Source organism: Macadamia integrifolia, chromosome 12 (genome assembly GCF_013358625.1).
Source record: "Macadamia integrifolia cultivar HAES 741 chromosome 12, SCU_Mint_v3, whole genome shotgun sequence".
Taxonomy (NCBI): domain Eukaryota; kingdom Viridiplantae; phylum Streptophyta; class Magnoliopsida; order Proteales; family Proteaceae; genus Macadamia; species Macadamia integrifolia.
The window spans coordinates 2407231-2425134 of record NC_056568.1 but is presented as its reverse complement, the minus strand read 5'-3'; the positions used below and the strand labels follow the sequence as shown (position 1 = coordinate 2425134).

General features: G+C 38.4%; 1 protein-coding gene across 1 annotated transcript; it reads left to right on the top strand.

Annotated features, from left to right (window-relative positions):
• Nucleotides 1-7915: 7915 nt before the first annotated feature.
• Nucleotides 7916-11864, top strand: LOC122058402 (laccase-17-like). Its single transcript, XM_042621076.1, has 5 exons — nucleotides 7916-8074; nucleotides 8160-8556; nucleotides 9581-9709; nucleotides 9873-10841; nucleotides 11436-11864. The coding sequence occupies exons 1-5, from the start codon at nucleotides 7967-7969 to the stop codon at nucleotides 11564-11566; spliced, it is 1734 nt and encodes a 577-aa protein (XP_042477010.1). The 5' UTR covers nucleotides 7916-7966; the 3' UTR covers nucleotides 11567-11864.
• Nucleotides 11865-17904: the final 6040 nt, after the last annotated feature.

The following is a 17904-nucleotide window of genomic DNA, read 5'->3' as shown; positions in this document are numbered from 1 at the left end:
TTACGGGAGGAACAGAGACCCGCCCAAGAATGGCTACTTCAACCCACCTGATCTTGAGCTTCTCTTTTCCATGTCCCCAAGACGCGAAACTTGCGCGTAGCCCTCTGCAAGCTGGAGGGGTATGGGGAGAAAAAAATGGACTGTTTTTTTACTCTGTTTTCTTTAAGAAATGTTTGTGTGGATACTGTATAAGTCTATTAACTCGGGATTCTTCCTGTTCTTCCTTTATGATTCTATAAGTTAGCTTTTATTAGTTTATTTTTTTGTAAATCCGGAACGAAATATATTTCTTCTCACATTTATTGGAATATTATCGATACAAGTTCCTATTCTGTTTAATTAATTACTTTGAGAGAGAGAGAGAGAGAGAGAGAGAGAGAGAGAGAGAGAGAGAGACAGAGAGAGGGGTGTCAAGACTCAAGAGTGGCTTCTCTGTTTCCTTGACTGATAAATTGGGTACCGAAGATAGCAGAGATATGCTCTTACTGCTTCCAATTCTGGAACAAGGGCAGACGAGCCCAAGGGGAGGAGTGGGAGTACCATGGAGGAGAGGCTCTTGCACCGATTAATGAATGCAGTCCTCTCTCTCTCCCTCACCGACTTTCTCTGTATCTGTACAAGAGCCTTCACGTCGGTGCTGGGCCCTTATCTTTGAAATAGCTTAGCGAATTGGGATCGGATTATATTTCTAGAAAGTCGGAAATTGTAATGGAAACCAGCAATTACCAATTAGGTAGGGGTGTCGAGGGTTAGGTAGGGTTGTCAAGGGGTTGGGCCGGTCCGGTTTCAGTCGGATTTAATCGGGTTAGATCGATTTTTAGGGCTGCACCGTGAACGTCTATTTAACTAAATGGGCTTAACTGGTGCGAACATGGTACGGTTAATAATCAAGTTAGTCAGTCTCGGGCTTTAAACAGGTCTTCTGAGGCTTTAAACGCTTAATAATTAGGTCGGTCAGTCTTGCGTTTTAAACGGGTCTTCTTGGCCTTTAAACGGTTAATAATCAGGTTGGTCAGTCTCAGGGTTTAAAAGATTTCTTAGTTAAAATAGATTAAGCCAAAGATAGACAAAACAACTAAATTATTAAGGTACTTGGTCTTTAACCCACGAAACTCAAATCAATTAAACTATGCATACACAACTCAAGTTTAGAAGTTCAAATCAATTAAACTATACACAAAAAAGATGAAAATTTAAATAAAAATCACCACCATCTCAGTTGTACATATCACATAGTCTTAGCACTAAATACAAATAGTATTAAAAAAAATACAAGTAGTAGTAAAGGAGTCGGGCTTAAAGGAGTCGATTCAAATCGAGCTTGTAAATGTGTCGTTGGGCGCCAGCGCTGTGTACTACCTGTTTATAGATGTGTCGGGCTTAGTCGGGCTGCCATGGGGCTAGGTGGTTGCAACGTGTACTACCTGTTTATAAATGTGTAGGGTTCGGTCAGGCCATAAATGTATCGAGCTCGGTCAGGCCCATCAGTGCTGGCCTGGAATCAAAAGTTGTCCCTTCACCGTTAAGCCGGATCTGAATTGATCGTTTGAACTTTGAAGTACGAGATTGGTCCAATCGGTCATTATACATGATGGGCTAAAACATGATCGATTAATATTCAGGCATTCATGTTTAAGGTACCAGCCCGAAGTCTGATTGGGTCAGCTGAATATTGTGAGCAAAATTATCATCATCTATAATTTGATTAGCTACTTTAAGCCAATCTAGCAATGGGGAGGAGAGTTTTTTATTTGGGAGTGTGGCTCATGTTGCATCAGCACATAAAAGCATTAATAGTGCATGCATTATTGTCTTTCACAGGGGGTGAATAATCATTTTAATCTCCCCCAACTCCCTATTATGATATAAATAAATTTTTTTCCCCTTTTATTTCATGCGAAAGGTTAATTTCATGTCAACTTTATGTCCAAATAATAGCACTTTTGAATCTCTCTTTTTGTAGTCAAGAGAACAAAATAAAAGAAAAAAAAAAAAAAAATAAATTAATTTAAGAAATTATCTTTGTGCTTTACATATCATAAACCAAGAGAAATACTCTCAATTTAGCTCTAAGATTAAGAGGGCAAAGTAGCTCAAGCTGAACTTTCTGAGGACACTGACGGCAGAGTGTTATTAAAATTTTTACCCATGGAGGCTGGGGAGGATTGACTCGTGATAATGAAAACCTTGGTTTGGAATTATCAAGGGTTGGGGAGACCTTTGACTTCGCGTCCTTTTGCCCATATCATCGTCTTTGGCTAAGTCGGACCGAAGTTGGAGAAGCTGTCAAATGTGAATACTACTACATCTTTATCCTCATCCCATGCAGTTCCTTGAAAACCACATCCAATCATTTTTCAAAAGTTAAATCGTGATGCAGCCCTAGCGAAAGGAGGATCTTTTGTTTATCCTAGTTGAAATGAACAACTTAGAGGTTATATCAACTAACAATCCAGGGAAAGTTGATCTCACCATTGCACCAATTAGTCATGATATGATTTGTGTATTTTCAGGATAAAAAAAAAAAAAAATGCATTTTCAAGATTGGCAATGGACTTGTTGACCAAGCTATCAAGAAGGCCCTATCGAGTTCATATAAGATAGAGTAATCGCATTCTATTCCTCGGCTCCATGAGCTTGTTCAGGAGGCCAGTTCATGAAGTCTTAGGTTATTCACATTCTTCTCTTGAATGAATTCTTTTTTATCTGCACCCTCCCCCTCCCCTTCCTCCCCTCTCCAAAAAAAAAAAAAAAAAAGAGAGGTTTGAAGTGATTTCAATCCATTTTTAAATTTGTCTCTATTAATGTATTCCACTAAGAAAGTCCAAGATATCAAATTTTATCCTCATTATTTATTTATTTTTTTTTTGGTCCCAATGGATGGACATTATCATATACTAATTGATTTTTCATTATTAGATACAAGAGTCCAACATGTTAGTATTGGTCTATGTTTGATATGTTGGATATGTATGTCCATCAAACCCAGTTTATTAATAAGATTGTTTAATTTCATTTATGCATGTCATTTATTTATTGGACTTGTAAATTGTTCCATGGATTTTCACTCAAAATTGTTCTCGGTTAGGGATAGGACCGGACGTCCTGTTCACATGGTCGTTACATTGTATATCACCAAGGATGTGATTCCGGTACATAAATGTAAGTATATATACTATGTATGTATAGAAAAGAATCTGGTAAGAATCTGGCATGTATTACTGTCAGTTGTATGAGGACGAGATTCGTACCCATCACTTGATCTTTAACCTGAGAGATCCTATTTGTTGCAATGTTGTATCACTTGTTTTAGTAAACCAACGGTTGACGTCCAACGGACTATATATCGGTATGCTGGATACGTGGTCCCACATTGTTAATGAAAGAGTTCGTCAACATGGGATCCACTACCCTTAATTAGGAATATCAAGGAGAGTGAATATTTGTACTTGATTGGACAGAAATCTGGTACCAATGTCGTTTTTGTAAATTGTTTACAAAATTATTTTTAATATAAAAAATATAATTTATTTATTAAATTTTATTTAAAATATTTTTTCGATGTCCGATCATGTTCACAAAAATCTTTGTAACATACATGTATAATGAGTTGGGGTTATGCAGTATTAAATTACATGCCCTATAACTCATTATGGGATATTTGAAAAGTGGAAGGTCTTATGTTCAAATTAAAGAGTTAGTATTGCATGACAAGATTTGGAAATATTAAATAGTTAATTATCTTTTTATTAATGGTAGTGGATAAAATATAATTTGAATATATTTGTCACCCAAAATATCAAAGATAGCAATCCCTTTTAGATTCTACTTCTTTCCATTTTAGAAGCAAAGTAGCTGTTCAATTTGGAAACTGTTCTCTACCACCAAGATTTGGTTTTCTTTGTTTAGGAAACAAAGTTTGACCAAAAAAGAAAATTGTAAAATAAGTTTTGTTATACAAGGGACAAGGGAGAAAGAGATTTAGTTTTTTCTTTTAGAAATTCCTCTCTTCATTGTGAGTGAGTGTGCGTGAAAGAGAAAACTTTAATGGTGGATCGTTCTTCTCTAATTAAACGTAGATCATAGTTTTAAAGTGTTGAGATCGATCTCTACGATTACTCAAGTGTGGAAAAACTATTATCTGGAGGAGGAACTTCAATTGCGGTTCTAAGGTAAACCATTTCATTCTCATGTAATTAATTTTTGTATAGTGATTTCGAACGCAAAAGATCCTAATCTGATCCCTTCCGCTACGCGATTGGGTTTCTACCAACATGATATTTATTCTAGGTTGCTAACATGTTATGAGACTAAAAAATTAAAAAGAGTAGTTCAGTATGCATTTTAGTCTAATTTATGGATGTAAGAGAATGCAACCCATCCTGGAACATGCTATTTATCTTTTATTCCACATTTTGGCTAAAAACGAGAATAATATAAGCCTGTTCCTAACGACATTCTCATTCTATATATGATAGAAATGAATATTACATTTCAATGCATTTTAAGAATTAATACATAACACAACCTTATCATCTCACTCAGCCACCCTACTAATTACCTGCCATAAGAAAGAAGAAAACAAAATTTGACCAATTATAGCCATGGATGATGAGACTCTATCTAAGCTAATGTTACCATCGTTATGTGATAGGAGGTAGGATCATACATCGTTCTCCCATTATAAGACGGGATAAAAAATGGAAATGTTCCAAGTTCAAAGTCCCAACCAACATACCTAACGGAAAATTTTCTTTCAAGTGTTTGATGTTTTATTGCACCTCAATTCAGCTTCCAAGTTCAGACCCTGTCTCTCAGTTGTTTGCAATTTAAAAATGGTAAGGGACCACTTATGGTTTCAGGTGTTGTAAGACATCTATCAAGTTCAAGATCAACATTGAATTGGATTATCCATTGAGTGAAATTATTTCTCTTTAATCATTGGTTGTAGTCCCAGAAATTGTTCAAGGATTTGGCATGTCTTCCTTTTTGGTGACATTCCAAGTGCCAATTTCTATTTTTATTTATTTATTTATTATTATTATTTTTTTTAATTCAAAGAAATAAAGCAAATACAAATAAACTACAACCTACAGCTGGATAGTTGGAGTGAGTGTAGTTCCGTAGTCAGGATGAAGGGTTTAGTCTCACATCGATCGATTAATATGCAATTGTTGAGCCTTTAACTTTGAGAAAAACTTTTTCACCTCGAAGCTCAGCTTCTGGGTTAGACTTTGTCAAATAATATTAAAGAAGGTTGTCCGATGCACCGTCCATGTCCAAAAATTAAGGATAGAGGTCTAGTCTCACAACGATTGGATAGAGTGCGACTATTAAGCTTATGAATATGAAAAACACCTCTCACCTTAAAGCTTGGGTTTTGAGATTTGATGCCCACTTCATAGAATTGGAAAAAAACTTTACTATATCAGATTGTAACGATCACTCTCATTTAGGAGGATGGTCAAAGTGTAATCTAGTACTCTGTTTAATTGTCAAAATAATAATGGTTTGCTTCAATGTTGCAACATTTTTGACTGATGTCCTAAGTCATGTAGCACTTGATTTCATGTCCTTAGGTAGACAATACATTTCCTACTTAATTCTCATTTACTCATATGCTTAGTTGAAATTTAGTTCAGATTTTTCTATCATAGGACAAATGAACAGTAGCTTTTCTTATAGGTAATGGTTGGTCATTTTCATTAAGAATGTACCTTTTTCCTCTTTCCTTTCCAGGAGAAAAAGTTTTATGCTGCACCCCCAAGCTAGGTTCTAGGATGGACCCCAAAAAGTGGAAGAAAACCCAAGACTACTTTACTTACTTTCTTAATTGGGTGTTTTATCAAACTATAAGAAGTTGAATGCCTGGGCGGGCACGGACAAGGGTTTGAATCTTCTGCACATATGTTTACCTGTATTTACCTAGGCATACATATAAGGTTTCAATTCCTATCCCACTTTAGAGATATATGTGGAAGGAAAAAAGGCACTATTGAATCCTCACATGTAGCGATGTCAAAATCTAGTTCGAACAGATAAAATCAATCGAAATCGATCAATAAAACTCGAATAGAACCAAACCGATCCTTAATGAATTGGTTTTAGACTGAGTTATGGTGGGACCAACTGAAATCCGGTCCAAATCGAACCGATAAAAAAATAAATGATTATGAGATTAGAAATTGATGAATTGATTATCCATTTTTTACAATATTAGTGGGAAAATTTTTTATTGTAAGAGGAATTATTACAAATCATTGAATATTAGATTATAAATAGAGAAATTGATTTGTAAATTGTAATAATGCTTCCATTGATTTCCTTGTTCACTATACAAAACTAATTGGATAATTAAATGAATGATTGGATAATAGGGTTCATTTTGTGATATCAATATTCGTTATCTTCTTAGTAATTTGTTATCCATTGGTTCTAATATTAGTTATCTTTCCCATACAATGATAAATCATGATTTAATCATAAAATTTAAGTGTTTTTTTTCCATCAAATCTTGTCACTATAAATTATAAATGTAAAATTTCATTATGGTTCAAGCCCTATAATAAATCGATCTAAACCGATATTAACCCGATATTGAAAAATTAAAATAAACCAAAACCAAACTGGACCGAAATCGAAATCGAAATCGAAATCAAAATCGATTGAAAACTGAAGTTCTTTAACGGATTGGTTTTGATCTCCCTCATTCCTAGCCCGAAACCGATTCAACCCAACCAAAACCAATCCAAATCGACCAATTGACACCCCTACTCACATATACGTCTAGATGATCTAGATGAACGTAGGTACAGCAAATCAAAATTCCATGGACATGGGCATGGGTTTATTTTTTTGGCAAAAAGTGGGTCGGGTCTCAGGAAAGTTGCGACCAACCAGCAAAACAAATTATTTGGGCCCAAATAGTTGGTGGTCCAGACCACCCCACTATGATCATATTGCCAGGTCAAATACCAAATTAAACACACAAAACAAAATACTACTCCACCTTTAGTGCGGCTCAAGGTTTTAAAGAGCCGGATCGGGCCAACCAGTCGGAATCGGGTAGAATCAATAAAAATTTGCCCTAACCCTAGTTTTCATAAAGGAATTGGTCGAACCAAAACAACCAGAATGGGGTTCAGCCTCAGCCAATAACGAGCCAAAATGGGCCAGCAGATCAGTATAGTTGGTGGTCCAAACCATCTTATTCAAGGTTTTAAAGATTTGAATACCAAATTCAGTATCGGCTTCAACCAATAATAATCCAAATCAACCAGAATGCGTATAATTAAAACTGCCCTACACCTAGTTTCTATAAAGGGATTGGCCGACCCAGTTTGACCCGGCCGGTCCGACCCTAATTTATATTAAATGGTGTTAAGTATAGGAACTTAGTGGGCATGTTCAATGCTCGAGGGGTTTTAATCACTTGTTTATAAAGGAAAAACAGGTGAAGACCAGCCCCAAAAAAATCCAAAACAATTAGAATCAGTGATTGTAGGAATTCCCTTAAGAAGGTGGTAAACCATAGGTACATAGAAAGACGTTTTACCACCTGAGCTTTAACATGACTGAATATTAAATGGAAAGTCTAGAAGGATAGAGATGGATCCAAACAAAGAGAATTTCAATTTTAATTCTTTCTCAGCTTTTGACAAGCTTGTTTAGAACCCAAAGATGAAGTAGATCGATGAAGGAAGAAGAAATCTCGCTTTACTTACACTCTAAAATTCAGCTCGACCAACACCTTTCAGTAGTAACTCATGAAGTTTCCAAAACAGGGGACGAGTGGACAACTCACAACATGAGAGAGAGCTTTCGTTTTCTTTCTAAGGTCATCTCATCACCTAATCAACCAAACTCGCTAGATCCATCACCATCTTTGTCAAGATATTAAAACCCATCAGCTCATTACACACAGGGTACTGGGTATTACCCCTCCTTAGTGTTTCGGAGATCAAAGATGGGTTATTCTTATCTTCCTTCCCCTGTTTCAATGGCAGCTTTTCTTGTTCTCTGGTTCTGCATGCCGGAGCTCGCATTTGCCAAGACCAGGCACTACAAGTTTGATGTAGGTGTAAAGATCAGTACTTTACTTCTCAATGGATCCTTTTTATAGTTCTTGTGAAATGTAAATTGGGTTTTCGGTTTTGCAGATCTTGTCGCAGAAGGTAACGAGATTGTGCCACACGAAGAGCATTTTAACTGTGAATGGACAATACCCAGGGCCTCCTATAGTAGCAAGGGATGGTGATCGAGTTGTTGTGAAGGTGATTAATCATGTTGAGAACAATGTCACAGTGCACTGGCATGGAATTCGACAGCTTCGGAGCGGTTGGGCGGATGGGCCGGCTTATGTGACTCAGTGTCCCATACAGAAAGGCCAGAGCTACGTTTACAACTTCACCATTACTGAGCAGAGAGGGACGCTCTTCTGGCACGCTCATAACTCATGGCTAAGGGCCACCCTCTATGGACCCATCATCATCCTTCCCATGCGCAACGTTTCTTACCCTTTTCCCAAACCTTACAAGGAAGTCCCCATCATCTTCGGTAATTATAAGCTGCAGGAAATATAATGGGAAGTGGTTCTGTATTACCAACTGTAGCATAGCTATTGCTCTCTGTGTGTCTCTCTCCTCCCTAAAAATAGGGTAGACATGTATTTTTACATGGAGGAGAGAGAGAGAGAGAGAGAGGAGGGTGCTGGGTAGGCCATCCTCCAGATAGAGTTCTTTTCCCCTTATCTAGAATAGGAGAAAAAAAACTTACAAGGCAACGTGGATCTTGCACCTAGGTTTTTGAGGAGGTGAAATGACCACCCTACCCCTCATAAAAGCTAAAAATTCCACCCATCTAAAATTCTGAATGCTTCCATATGTGCCCTACTGGCCGCTTTGTTGGCGTAAGGGTCACGTTGCCTTTCAGGACCCTGATCCCTTTCTGGAGTTACAGCTAAATGTTGGACAAAATTTTCTTGCTACCCAGTTGCCTGTAATTACAGGAGTTGAAAGGAATCCCACTCCGATTAAAAGGGACATTTTTTTAGGGGAAAAAAAAAAAAACAAATCGGTATTTGTGGATCCATATGGGAAGGGAATTATTCCATTTTGATGCATGCAATTATGATCCCCAACAGATATTTTCTACTGCTTGGGTTGCAGCAATATTTTATAGGAAAAATTTTGGTTGCTACCTTGGTTGTTGCAGCCCCTGTTCACAGCCAAAGAAATAGAATAATTCACTTTCCCTCTTGGTTTCACATAGACCCTCTTAGGTTTGAGTCTGGATCAAGCCCTCGTACAAGAATAATTCTCGTACCGTGTCTGATCGACACATGAAAGCCACTCAATCTCTCTCTTCTTACAACGGGCTTTCACATTGAATGTATTCCAAGTGTGGACCACACACCCCATGAAAATGGTTCTCATAGGAGGTTTTAGTATTTTAAAAAATACCCTTCAATATTCCATTTCTTTGACCGGAATTAGGACAACAGCCAATTATAGTTCTATTTTATACCTCTCTCTTTCTTTTGTTGGCTCTAATTTGAAATTGGGAGCAATTATACTTGCAGGAGAGTGGTGGAACGTAGACCCGGAGGAAGTGATAAAGCAAGCTTTGCAGACAGGAGCGGGACCCAATGTCTCTGACGCTTACACCATCAACGGCCTCCCTGGACCTCTCTACAACTGTTCTACCAAAGGTGTTGATCAGAGCTGAGTTACTTCATTGTGTGCTGCTTTAGTAGAAATTTAGGAGTCATAATGAATTGCCTTTCCCAATCGTTTTAACTCTCTAGAATATTTCTGTTTCTGGGTTTTGTGTTTTAATGTCTGATGATGCATCAATTCTCTATTTTATGGCAGATATATTCAAGCTAAAGGTGAAGCCTGGGAAAACATATCTCCTTCGTATAATCAATGCTGCCATGAACGATGAGCTCTTCTTCAGCATTGCTAACCACACAGTCACTCTTGTTGGAGCAGATGCTAGCTACCTGAAACCCTTTGACACAGACATTCTCCTCATCACCCCAGGACAAACCACAGACGTTCTCCTTAAGACCAAACCATACTTTCCCAATGCAACTTTCTTCATGGCTGCTAGACCATATTTCACAGGCCAAGGCACCTTTGACAACTCTACCACAATTGGGATCCTTGAATATGAATCACCTCCATCTTCTCCAAGATTTTCCATTAAAAAGCTTCCATTGTTCAAGCCAAGTCTCCCAAACCTCACTGACACCTCCTATGCTACCAATTTCACAAGTAGACTCCATAGCTTGGCCACTACACAGTTTCCAGCTAAAGTCCCACAAAAAGTTGATAAGAGCTTCTTCTTCACTGTGGGACTGGGTACAACCCCATGCCCTAAAAACCAAACTTGCCAAGGCCCAATGAATGGCACAAAATTTTCGTCTGGAATGAATAACATCTCTTTTGTACTCCCGAGTGTGGCCATTCTTCAGGCCCATTACTTTGGTCAATCCAAAGGAGTGTATACCACTGACTTCCCCACAAAAACACCCAAACCCTTCAACTACACAGGAACTCCTCCTAACAACACCATGGTCAGCAATGGTACTAAGGCATTGGTATTATCCTTCAACACTAGTGTGGAGCTGGTGCTGCAAGACACTTCCATCCTTGGTGCTGAAAGCCACCCACTCCACCTCCATGGCTTCGACTTCTTCGTAGTTGGCCAAGGCTTTGGCAACTATGATCCCATTAAGGATCCACCAAAATATAATCTTGTCGATCCAGTTCAGCGGAATACTGTTGGTGTGCCAGTTGGTGGTTGGATCGCTATTCGCTTCTTCACAGATAATCCAGGTAGGTGATAACTTATTAGGGTTTTATGTAAAAGCAACAATCTCACATCGAATGTCAAAACTCGATGGAAGACTTACATCATTTGGACACCCTCTCTTTGATAGGAAAAAATAATATCTTGCAAATTGGGAAGTAGGAATTTTCCTGCTATTCGTAACTATATGCGCTGAGATAGAATAATCATCATCTTCCATGGGTTCACAAAGACTTCCTTAGGTTTTTAAAATGCCGCTTTTAATAGGAGTGGGATTCTATTTTGACGCCTGCAATTACAGGTAGCAAGAAAATTCCTACTGCCCAATTTGCTGAAAATACTGTACCCTTAATAGTTATTTTTTAATGGTGAGTTCTACACGAATCCTTACAACGGTTCTCAACAAACCCTAATGCCTTGATCCGGCCCTAGCAATATCTCTCATGTTCCATTAGTGGGTAAACTTATTAGCTTATGATTATTTGATTATTATTTTCATTTTTAAATTTTTTTGGTAATAATTTGGTTATATATTTAAAGGATATGTCATATAGGTAGCTTGGTTTTTATTTTTTAATAACTACATTTGGATGCTAACAAGTTGATGACTTGAGCAACAGGAGCATGGTTTCTGCACTGCCACTTCGATACCCACACAAGTTGGGGCTTGCGGATGGTGTTTATCGTCTTGGATGGAGAACTCCCCAATCAAAAGTTACCACCTCCACCCTCTGATCTACCAAAGTGTTGACTTTGACTGGTGGTTCCCTCTGTGGCTGCTACTTTGGAGTGGTTGTGTTGTGGACATTTTGGCTCCCTTTCTTTCTTCTCCCACCCTTGGGACTCCTAAAGAAAACCAATAACATTCTTCTTAACTTATGATTGTATTCTTTAGGATTTTGGCTGTTTGAGATTTGAGATTGTAATTCTGCTCCGGCCATCATCGTTTGATGGGTCATGAGTCTGAAGAGAGGTGCAATTGAGAAATGTAGAGGCTCAATCAATGGACATTTGCTTAATTGAAATTTGAAACTAATGTGTTAATCCCATCCTCTACCACTTCTCTTTTAGATTCTATTATTAGTTATCCATGTAATAAAGGAATGTGAAGTTTTTGGAAATCACAAGATCTGAACCATCCATTTTTATTTTCTTTCATTCTTTCTTTTTATTTTTATTTTTTATTTTAATCTTAATAATCTATTCCCTCTCAGAGTTGGGAGTGTGCACAGTATTGTTTTAAATACCGGTACACATACATGTCAATAGAAGGGAATATCTGATTGAATTAGACTTCAAAATTTGACATGACTAATCTAGACCATATCCTCTTTATCCAACATTCGAAATTTACACATCATCTATCCACATGACTTAATACATGCTTTGTGACATTTGGAAAGATATCAAACTCTTGTGACAATAATAATTTGTCTGTACTCCCTTATTTACCTTTGGGGTTAAGGTTTGGTATGTGCTTTGTTCATAAGCTGGGCCAAGCCTTAGAACAGTTCAATATTGAGGATAGCTCTCTGTGTTTCACGTCATCCTCTGTATGCCTGGAATATTGACAAGGAAAAAGAAATATATATATATATATATATATATACATATACACAAGAGGGATAGGCATGTTAGGAGGATACCCAGGTATCAAGTATGCTAGCATGCCTGGACCGTTGGATTAGAGGTGCAAAATCTATATTGTTGGGTATTTTTCATCTTACCTAATCTACCCAGCCCCGACACTCTACCGTCATTCTTCTTCTCCATCACTATCTCCGTGTCCATCACCGTCATCGGTGAGATCGATGACCTCATGGTCGGGGCGTTCACTCTTCTTCCCCTCTTTCTCTCCCCTCTTCCCTCACGCCACTGCAACTGCTCTGTTGCAGGAAAAAAAAAGTTTGGAAAATGGTCGTTGGCCGGAGAAGGGTTAGGGTTAGGGATTGGCAACGACAGAGATATGGGTTTCGATATCGCGATTAGAGAAGAAAGGAATGGAACACACGGAATGGGAAAACAGAACAAGCAAGATCAAAACCTCTTGTTCATGTCGATGTCGGGTTTCTTGCAGATGATGTTGGCAAATCACCTACCAATACCTTTGATGGAGGTCATGGCAAACATGGTCTTCCACTTTCCATCGACATTGGTGTTCAGAACAAAAAGAATGTGTTGGAAATCTTCATTTGCAATCAAAGACTGAGATACATAACAAAAGAGATAAGATCCAATTACCAAATCGACCTCTTTAATCATACAAAAATACAAATAGATACATGTTTCTAAAAGAAGCAAAGAGATGAACAAACAAAAATACTGAATCTGAGTGAAATATTGAAGGCCTTCCTGTTTTAATTTCAGTTCAAATTCTCTCCAAAGAAAAAAAAAATCCAAATTCTAAGTGAAATCTCAGCATTGTTGTTCTATAAATCGAAGCAAATTTGGCATTTTGGTCTCTCTCTCTCTCTCTCTCTCTCTCTCTCTGTGAAATTGATGCTTCTACGACCATGATTTCTAGTCATTTAATAGTTCTTTCACAAATCCCATCTGAGTAGTTTCAGAAGGTAATGAAAGAAAAAGAGATAGAACTGGTAATGGAATTGGAGGTTTTAGTCCATTTAAAACCCCAGATCATCCACCTCGTCCACACAGCAACATCCCCAGCACTACCATCGTCATTGATCAACAACCAAATTCAGATCTAGTCTTGTTGGCAAATGTAGTTGTTGTGCAATGGGAGCAGCAACAATTGCAGCTGAAGGAAACACCAATGACAATGACGGAGATGGCGACCATTTTCCAAACTTTTTTTTTCTGCAATAGATCAGTTGCAGTGCCATGACTGGGTAGGTTAGGTACCCAACGGTGTAGATTTTGCACCTCTAATCCAAAGTTCCAGGCATGCTAGCATACCTAATACCTGGGTATCCTGCTAGCATGCTTGTCCTTTTCCCATATATATATATATATATATATATAAATTGGGCCAAGTGCAATTAAGGCCCATATCTGTTCTATTACTCAATAGGCAGTGCTGTTGGGCCTACAAGACAGGAAAGAAAGGCTTTAGCTTGGCAAATATGAGGCTATCTCGGGCCATGACTGAACTTGGGCTGGGTAATATTAGCATCCAACGATCTGTATAAGGTAAATTAAGGTTACAAAACGGGGCAATTGACTGTGCTAAAAGATCATTTAGATTGTGTTTGGTATGTATTCTCAGATCTTAGGACTCGAATGCATTAGAATGCATGCCACAGCCAAACGCAACCTTAAATTTCAAGAATATGCTTCAAAGATCTATTGCTACACCCTGGTGGGGGAGGGTTGGCAATCAACATTTTTGAAAAGGATTCTTTTTAAGGATAGAGTCTTTTTAGATACTCCAACATCATTGTACCCGTTCAAATGTTCAATGCAGCCTTGATTAAAATTAAAGTTAGAAAGATATTTTAGTACGTAAAGATCTTCATATATGATATATCCCCCACATTAAAGGGGATAAAAAGATTTTCTCTCCAAATCCGATTATTTCTCTTGAGGGAATGTGTTTCCCAAGCTGCCTCCATTTGCGGGAGACGGGGGGAATCACCCACGACACACAAATAATGGTGGAGAAACGGATTCATTCAATAGAGGGCCCAAAATGTGTCTAAGGAGAAAAAGTGTCGGTGCAAGGTCCACGACTCATTATGTAAGATAGTGGGAAGGAATCCCCTACGTCTCTTATTCTTTTGGTAGCCTTCACACTGCGGTCCTCCTGAGGGATATCAAATATGTATTTGTGTATTTGGGCCCTATTAATCCTTACTCATTTGGGCCCAAGCCCAACAATAGGCCGCAACAATAGGATCCCTCTACTTAAATAAAAAACAGGGCACAAGAACCTTGTTGGTTTGGCGTAGGAAACGTCAAACACGTGGGCTAATGGAAAGGTGTGGGGAGCATCTTTAGGGCATAGTTGCGCCCTGCTTAATCTCGGTGTTTCTTACGCCAAAGTCACCTGACTAGCAAGGTTCTTCTTCCCTAAAAATATTGAAGAAAATAATATTTTAATATTTTTCTAGTTATTGATCAAACTCGAAGAGAGAGTACATCTAATTCAACCTAGAAGGTAGTGTGGTCTCTACACCCAGACATAGGGAGAGTTGAAAATATGACCCTGCCCCCATGAAAGATGGAAATTCCATCGTTGTTGATGCTTCCGCATATGATCCCATTGGTCTCTGCACTGGTGCAGGCCACGCTGCCTTTTAGAACCTTCTCTCTATTAGTTATTAATAACTAATATACTAATCAATTATATTAGTGCAGGGTGCACTTGGTCCAACGGTAAGGTACGAGTGTTACGACCTAGTGGTCAACAACCTCTCGACATTCTCGGAGTAAGGTTGCGTAGTTCTTCCCCGCAAGACCTCTCACATGTGGGAACTTCATGCACCAGGTGTGCCCTTTTTTTATAATAATTTTATGCGATTCAAAATAGAATTGTGATTGGACTATTTTGGACCAATCAAAATCGAGGGAGAGAGCAGATCGGGTTCTCGTATGGGACTGATCCACACACATGAAATCCACACAAAGAAAAATTAGGTAATAGATTCCATGTGTGTGAATCAGATTGTGCAAGAATGGTTCTCAAGAACCTAATACACAAGCCGAGGAGATGGTTACGTTCAGTAGAGGGCCCATATAATATTGGAATCTCGGGGAAAAATTGTTTGATCTGATGTAATATGGCCGATCGATAAAAAGATTATTATTTTCAAATAAAATTGCAATAATTCAATGATAATCTCATTAGATTATGTGAAGTGAACTAAGTCTTACCCAAAACAAAAAAATGAAGTGAACTAAGAAACTTTAGGAAGGAAGTCAATGAATGAGCCTTTGGATGCTCTTCCCCTCCCTCCAAAAAATAAAATAAAATAAAAGGCAGCAACAAAAGCCAAACACTTAGAAAAAAGGTTCTCTTGGTCGTCTTAGACGATTTTCCCTTCTTTACATTTCAGTCAAGTTTTAAAAAGGTTTGAAAAGAGCCCCTCTAGGGTCCAGAAATGAGGTAGCTAGGTATTGAAAAGAGAAGAATGAGGCAGAATCAGATTAGGGTTTTGAAAACCCAACAAGGTCCCGGTATGGAAAGAAATAAATATAAACATAGGGAAGACTTGCAAGCAAAATCAAGAGGGAAGGGGAGAATAATATACATTGTCAGTTGCAGTGATGCCCAGCTAAGATTGAGATGAGCTGAGGGAGGTGAGACGAGTGAGAGTTACATCACCACAACATCTATGTTCCATTCCATCCCTTTCTGTTTTTTTTCTAAAGCAGGTAGAGACTAGAGAAGAAAAGAAGAGAAGCCGAGAAGGGTCATACACATTACACATCTGAGGAGGAGACTAGTGGGTGATGAACTGATGGCATAGAGGACGATGTAACCCAAAAGTGTGATTTGACAACCACTGGTTGCTTTGAAGAGAGAGAGAGAGAGAGAGAGAGAGAGAGAGAGAGAGAGATGATCCAGTAAAGTAGTAAATAGGTGTGAGTCATTAGTAGTGAGAAAAATAGATGGGGGAGGGTTATAGTGAGGTTAGGGTCGTGAAGTAATTCCAGTTAAAGGAAAAAACAGAAGAACAGAGAGAGCAATGATGCAAATCCCTTGAAAGCAAAACCTACATATACGATATGTGGGGTTACTTCTTCTTGTCTTTTCGTTTCTTAGCTCATTAACTATAAACAGAAAGCATAACAGCTGGTCTCGACTCTCTCCTCTCTCCTCTCGACTGGTAAGAGCTAGAGAGTGTTGTGAGCTGGATTTTACTTGGAGAAGGGACAATCTAATGGAGCCAGCAGCAGTTAATAAGGCATTTACTGAAGGGACGGGATTCTTAATTTTCGTAGGTTCTTTCATCATCTTCTGCAAATTACAAAAGAAAGTAGGGAAATGGCTTGATGAGGTAAGGAAAGCAGTAGAAAAGAACAGCAATAACAATAATGATGAAGATGGTAAGAATAATTTACTTACGTATGGGAATTCAGTTTTGAGAGACTAGAGAGAGAGAGGTGGGAACAGTAACAAACTCAGTGAATAAATGAGCTAAATGGGTGGATACAAAAGGGCAAGAGAATGTCTCAAGAGCTTAGGTTTGATTTGGTTTTTGGGTCTTGTTGGAAAGAGTTAAGGCTTGTGCTCAGGTTCAGAGACATTAAGTTCAGGGGACTTTCCTTTAGGAGTTGGGGTTAGGATCGAGGCAAGCCACGTCTGAGAGACAGAGAGAGCCCCTGCTTGCAGAACTGATCAAACTCTTCCTCTACTACACTACACTACACTACACACACACACACACACACACACACACACACACAGTGTTGAGTTTGAGACTTTGAGACTTGAGTCACTGTGTGTCTCTGTTGTGTCTTTGGTTCTGCGATGACTCTTCGAAGCTTGCGGGAGTGGAAAGTGGAAAGAATTCATCTGGCTTTCGGCCTTTGGCACCTTCAATTCAGACATCCACTCCAACCTCCCTTTCCTTCTCACACCAACCCATTTTCTCTTTACCCGGCCCTACCAATGGAGACCCATCAACCTCATCGACTTCCCTTCCCCATCCTCTCTCTCTCTCTCTCTCAACAAGTATTGTGATTAAATACTGACGTCAGGTGAATAATGTTGAAACACCATCTTCATGGACTGGTCTCCTTCTTATTGTGTTAAAAAAAAAAATTTGGTCATGGGATCGGTGAAGGCTGGTACTATTTCAATATCAATTTGGATCGACTTAGGTCAAATCATACTATATAGATATATCTTTTTTTTTTTTTTTTTTTTTTACCCTTAGACTATACATGTGTATCTAAATTGAAAAGGTCAGGATCTACCAAGGTCGACACCATTCGAATACAATGAATATTGACAAATACAATCCAAATTTTAGAACCATACTCAGAGCTTGGTTTAGTTCATGGTATCAGTCATCAGTAGTGATATGTATGGATATGTTGTATCAGTTTGTACTGAATTGCTCCCAATACGAAAACTATCTTTTTATCATATCAATTAATATGTATCATCGAGTTGATTTC

Excerpts from the sequence above, each read along its gene's own strand:
- LOC122058402 (XM_042621076.1), top strand. The coding sequence starts at position 7,967 with ATGGGTTATTCTTATCTTCCTTCCCCTGTTTCAATGGCAGCTTTTCTT. Across the intron at positions 9,710-9,872 it reads CTACAACTGTTCTACCAAAG|ATATATTCAAGCTAAAGGTG; the intron begins GTGTTGATCAGA and ends ATTTTATGGCAG. Across the intron at positions 10,842-11,435 it reads CTTCTTCACAGATAATCCAG|GAGCATGGTTTCTGCACTGC; the intron begins GTAGGTGATAAC and ends CTTGAGCAACAG.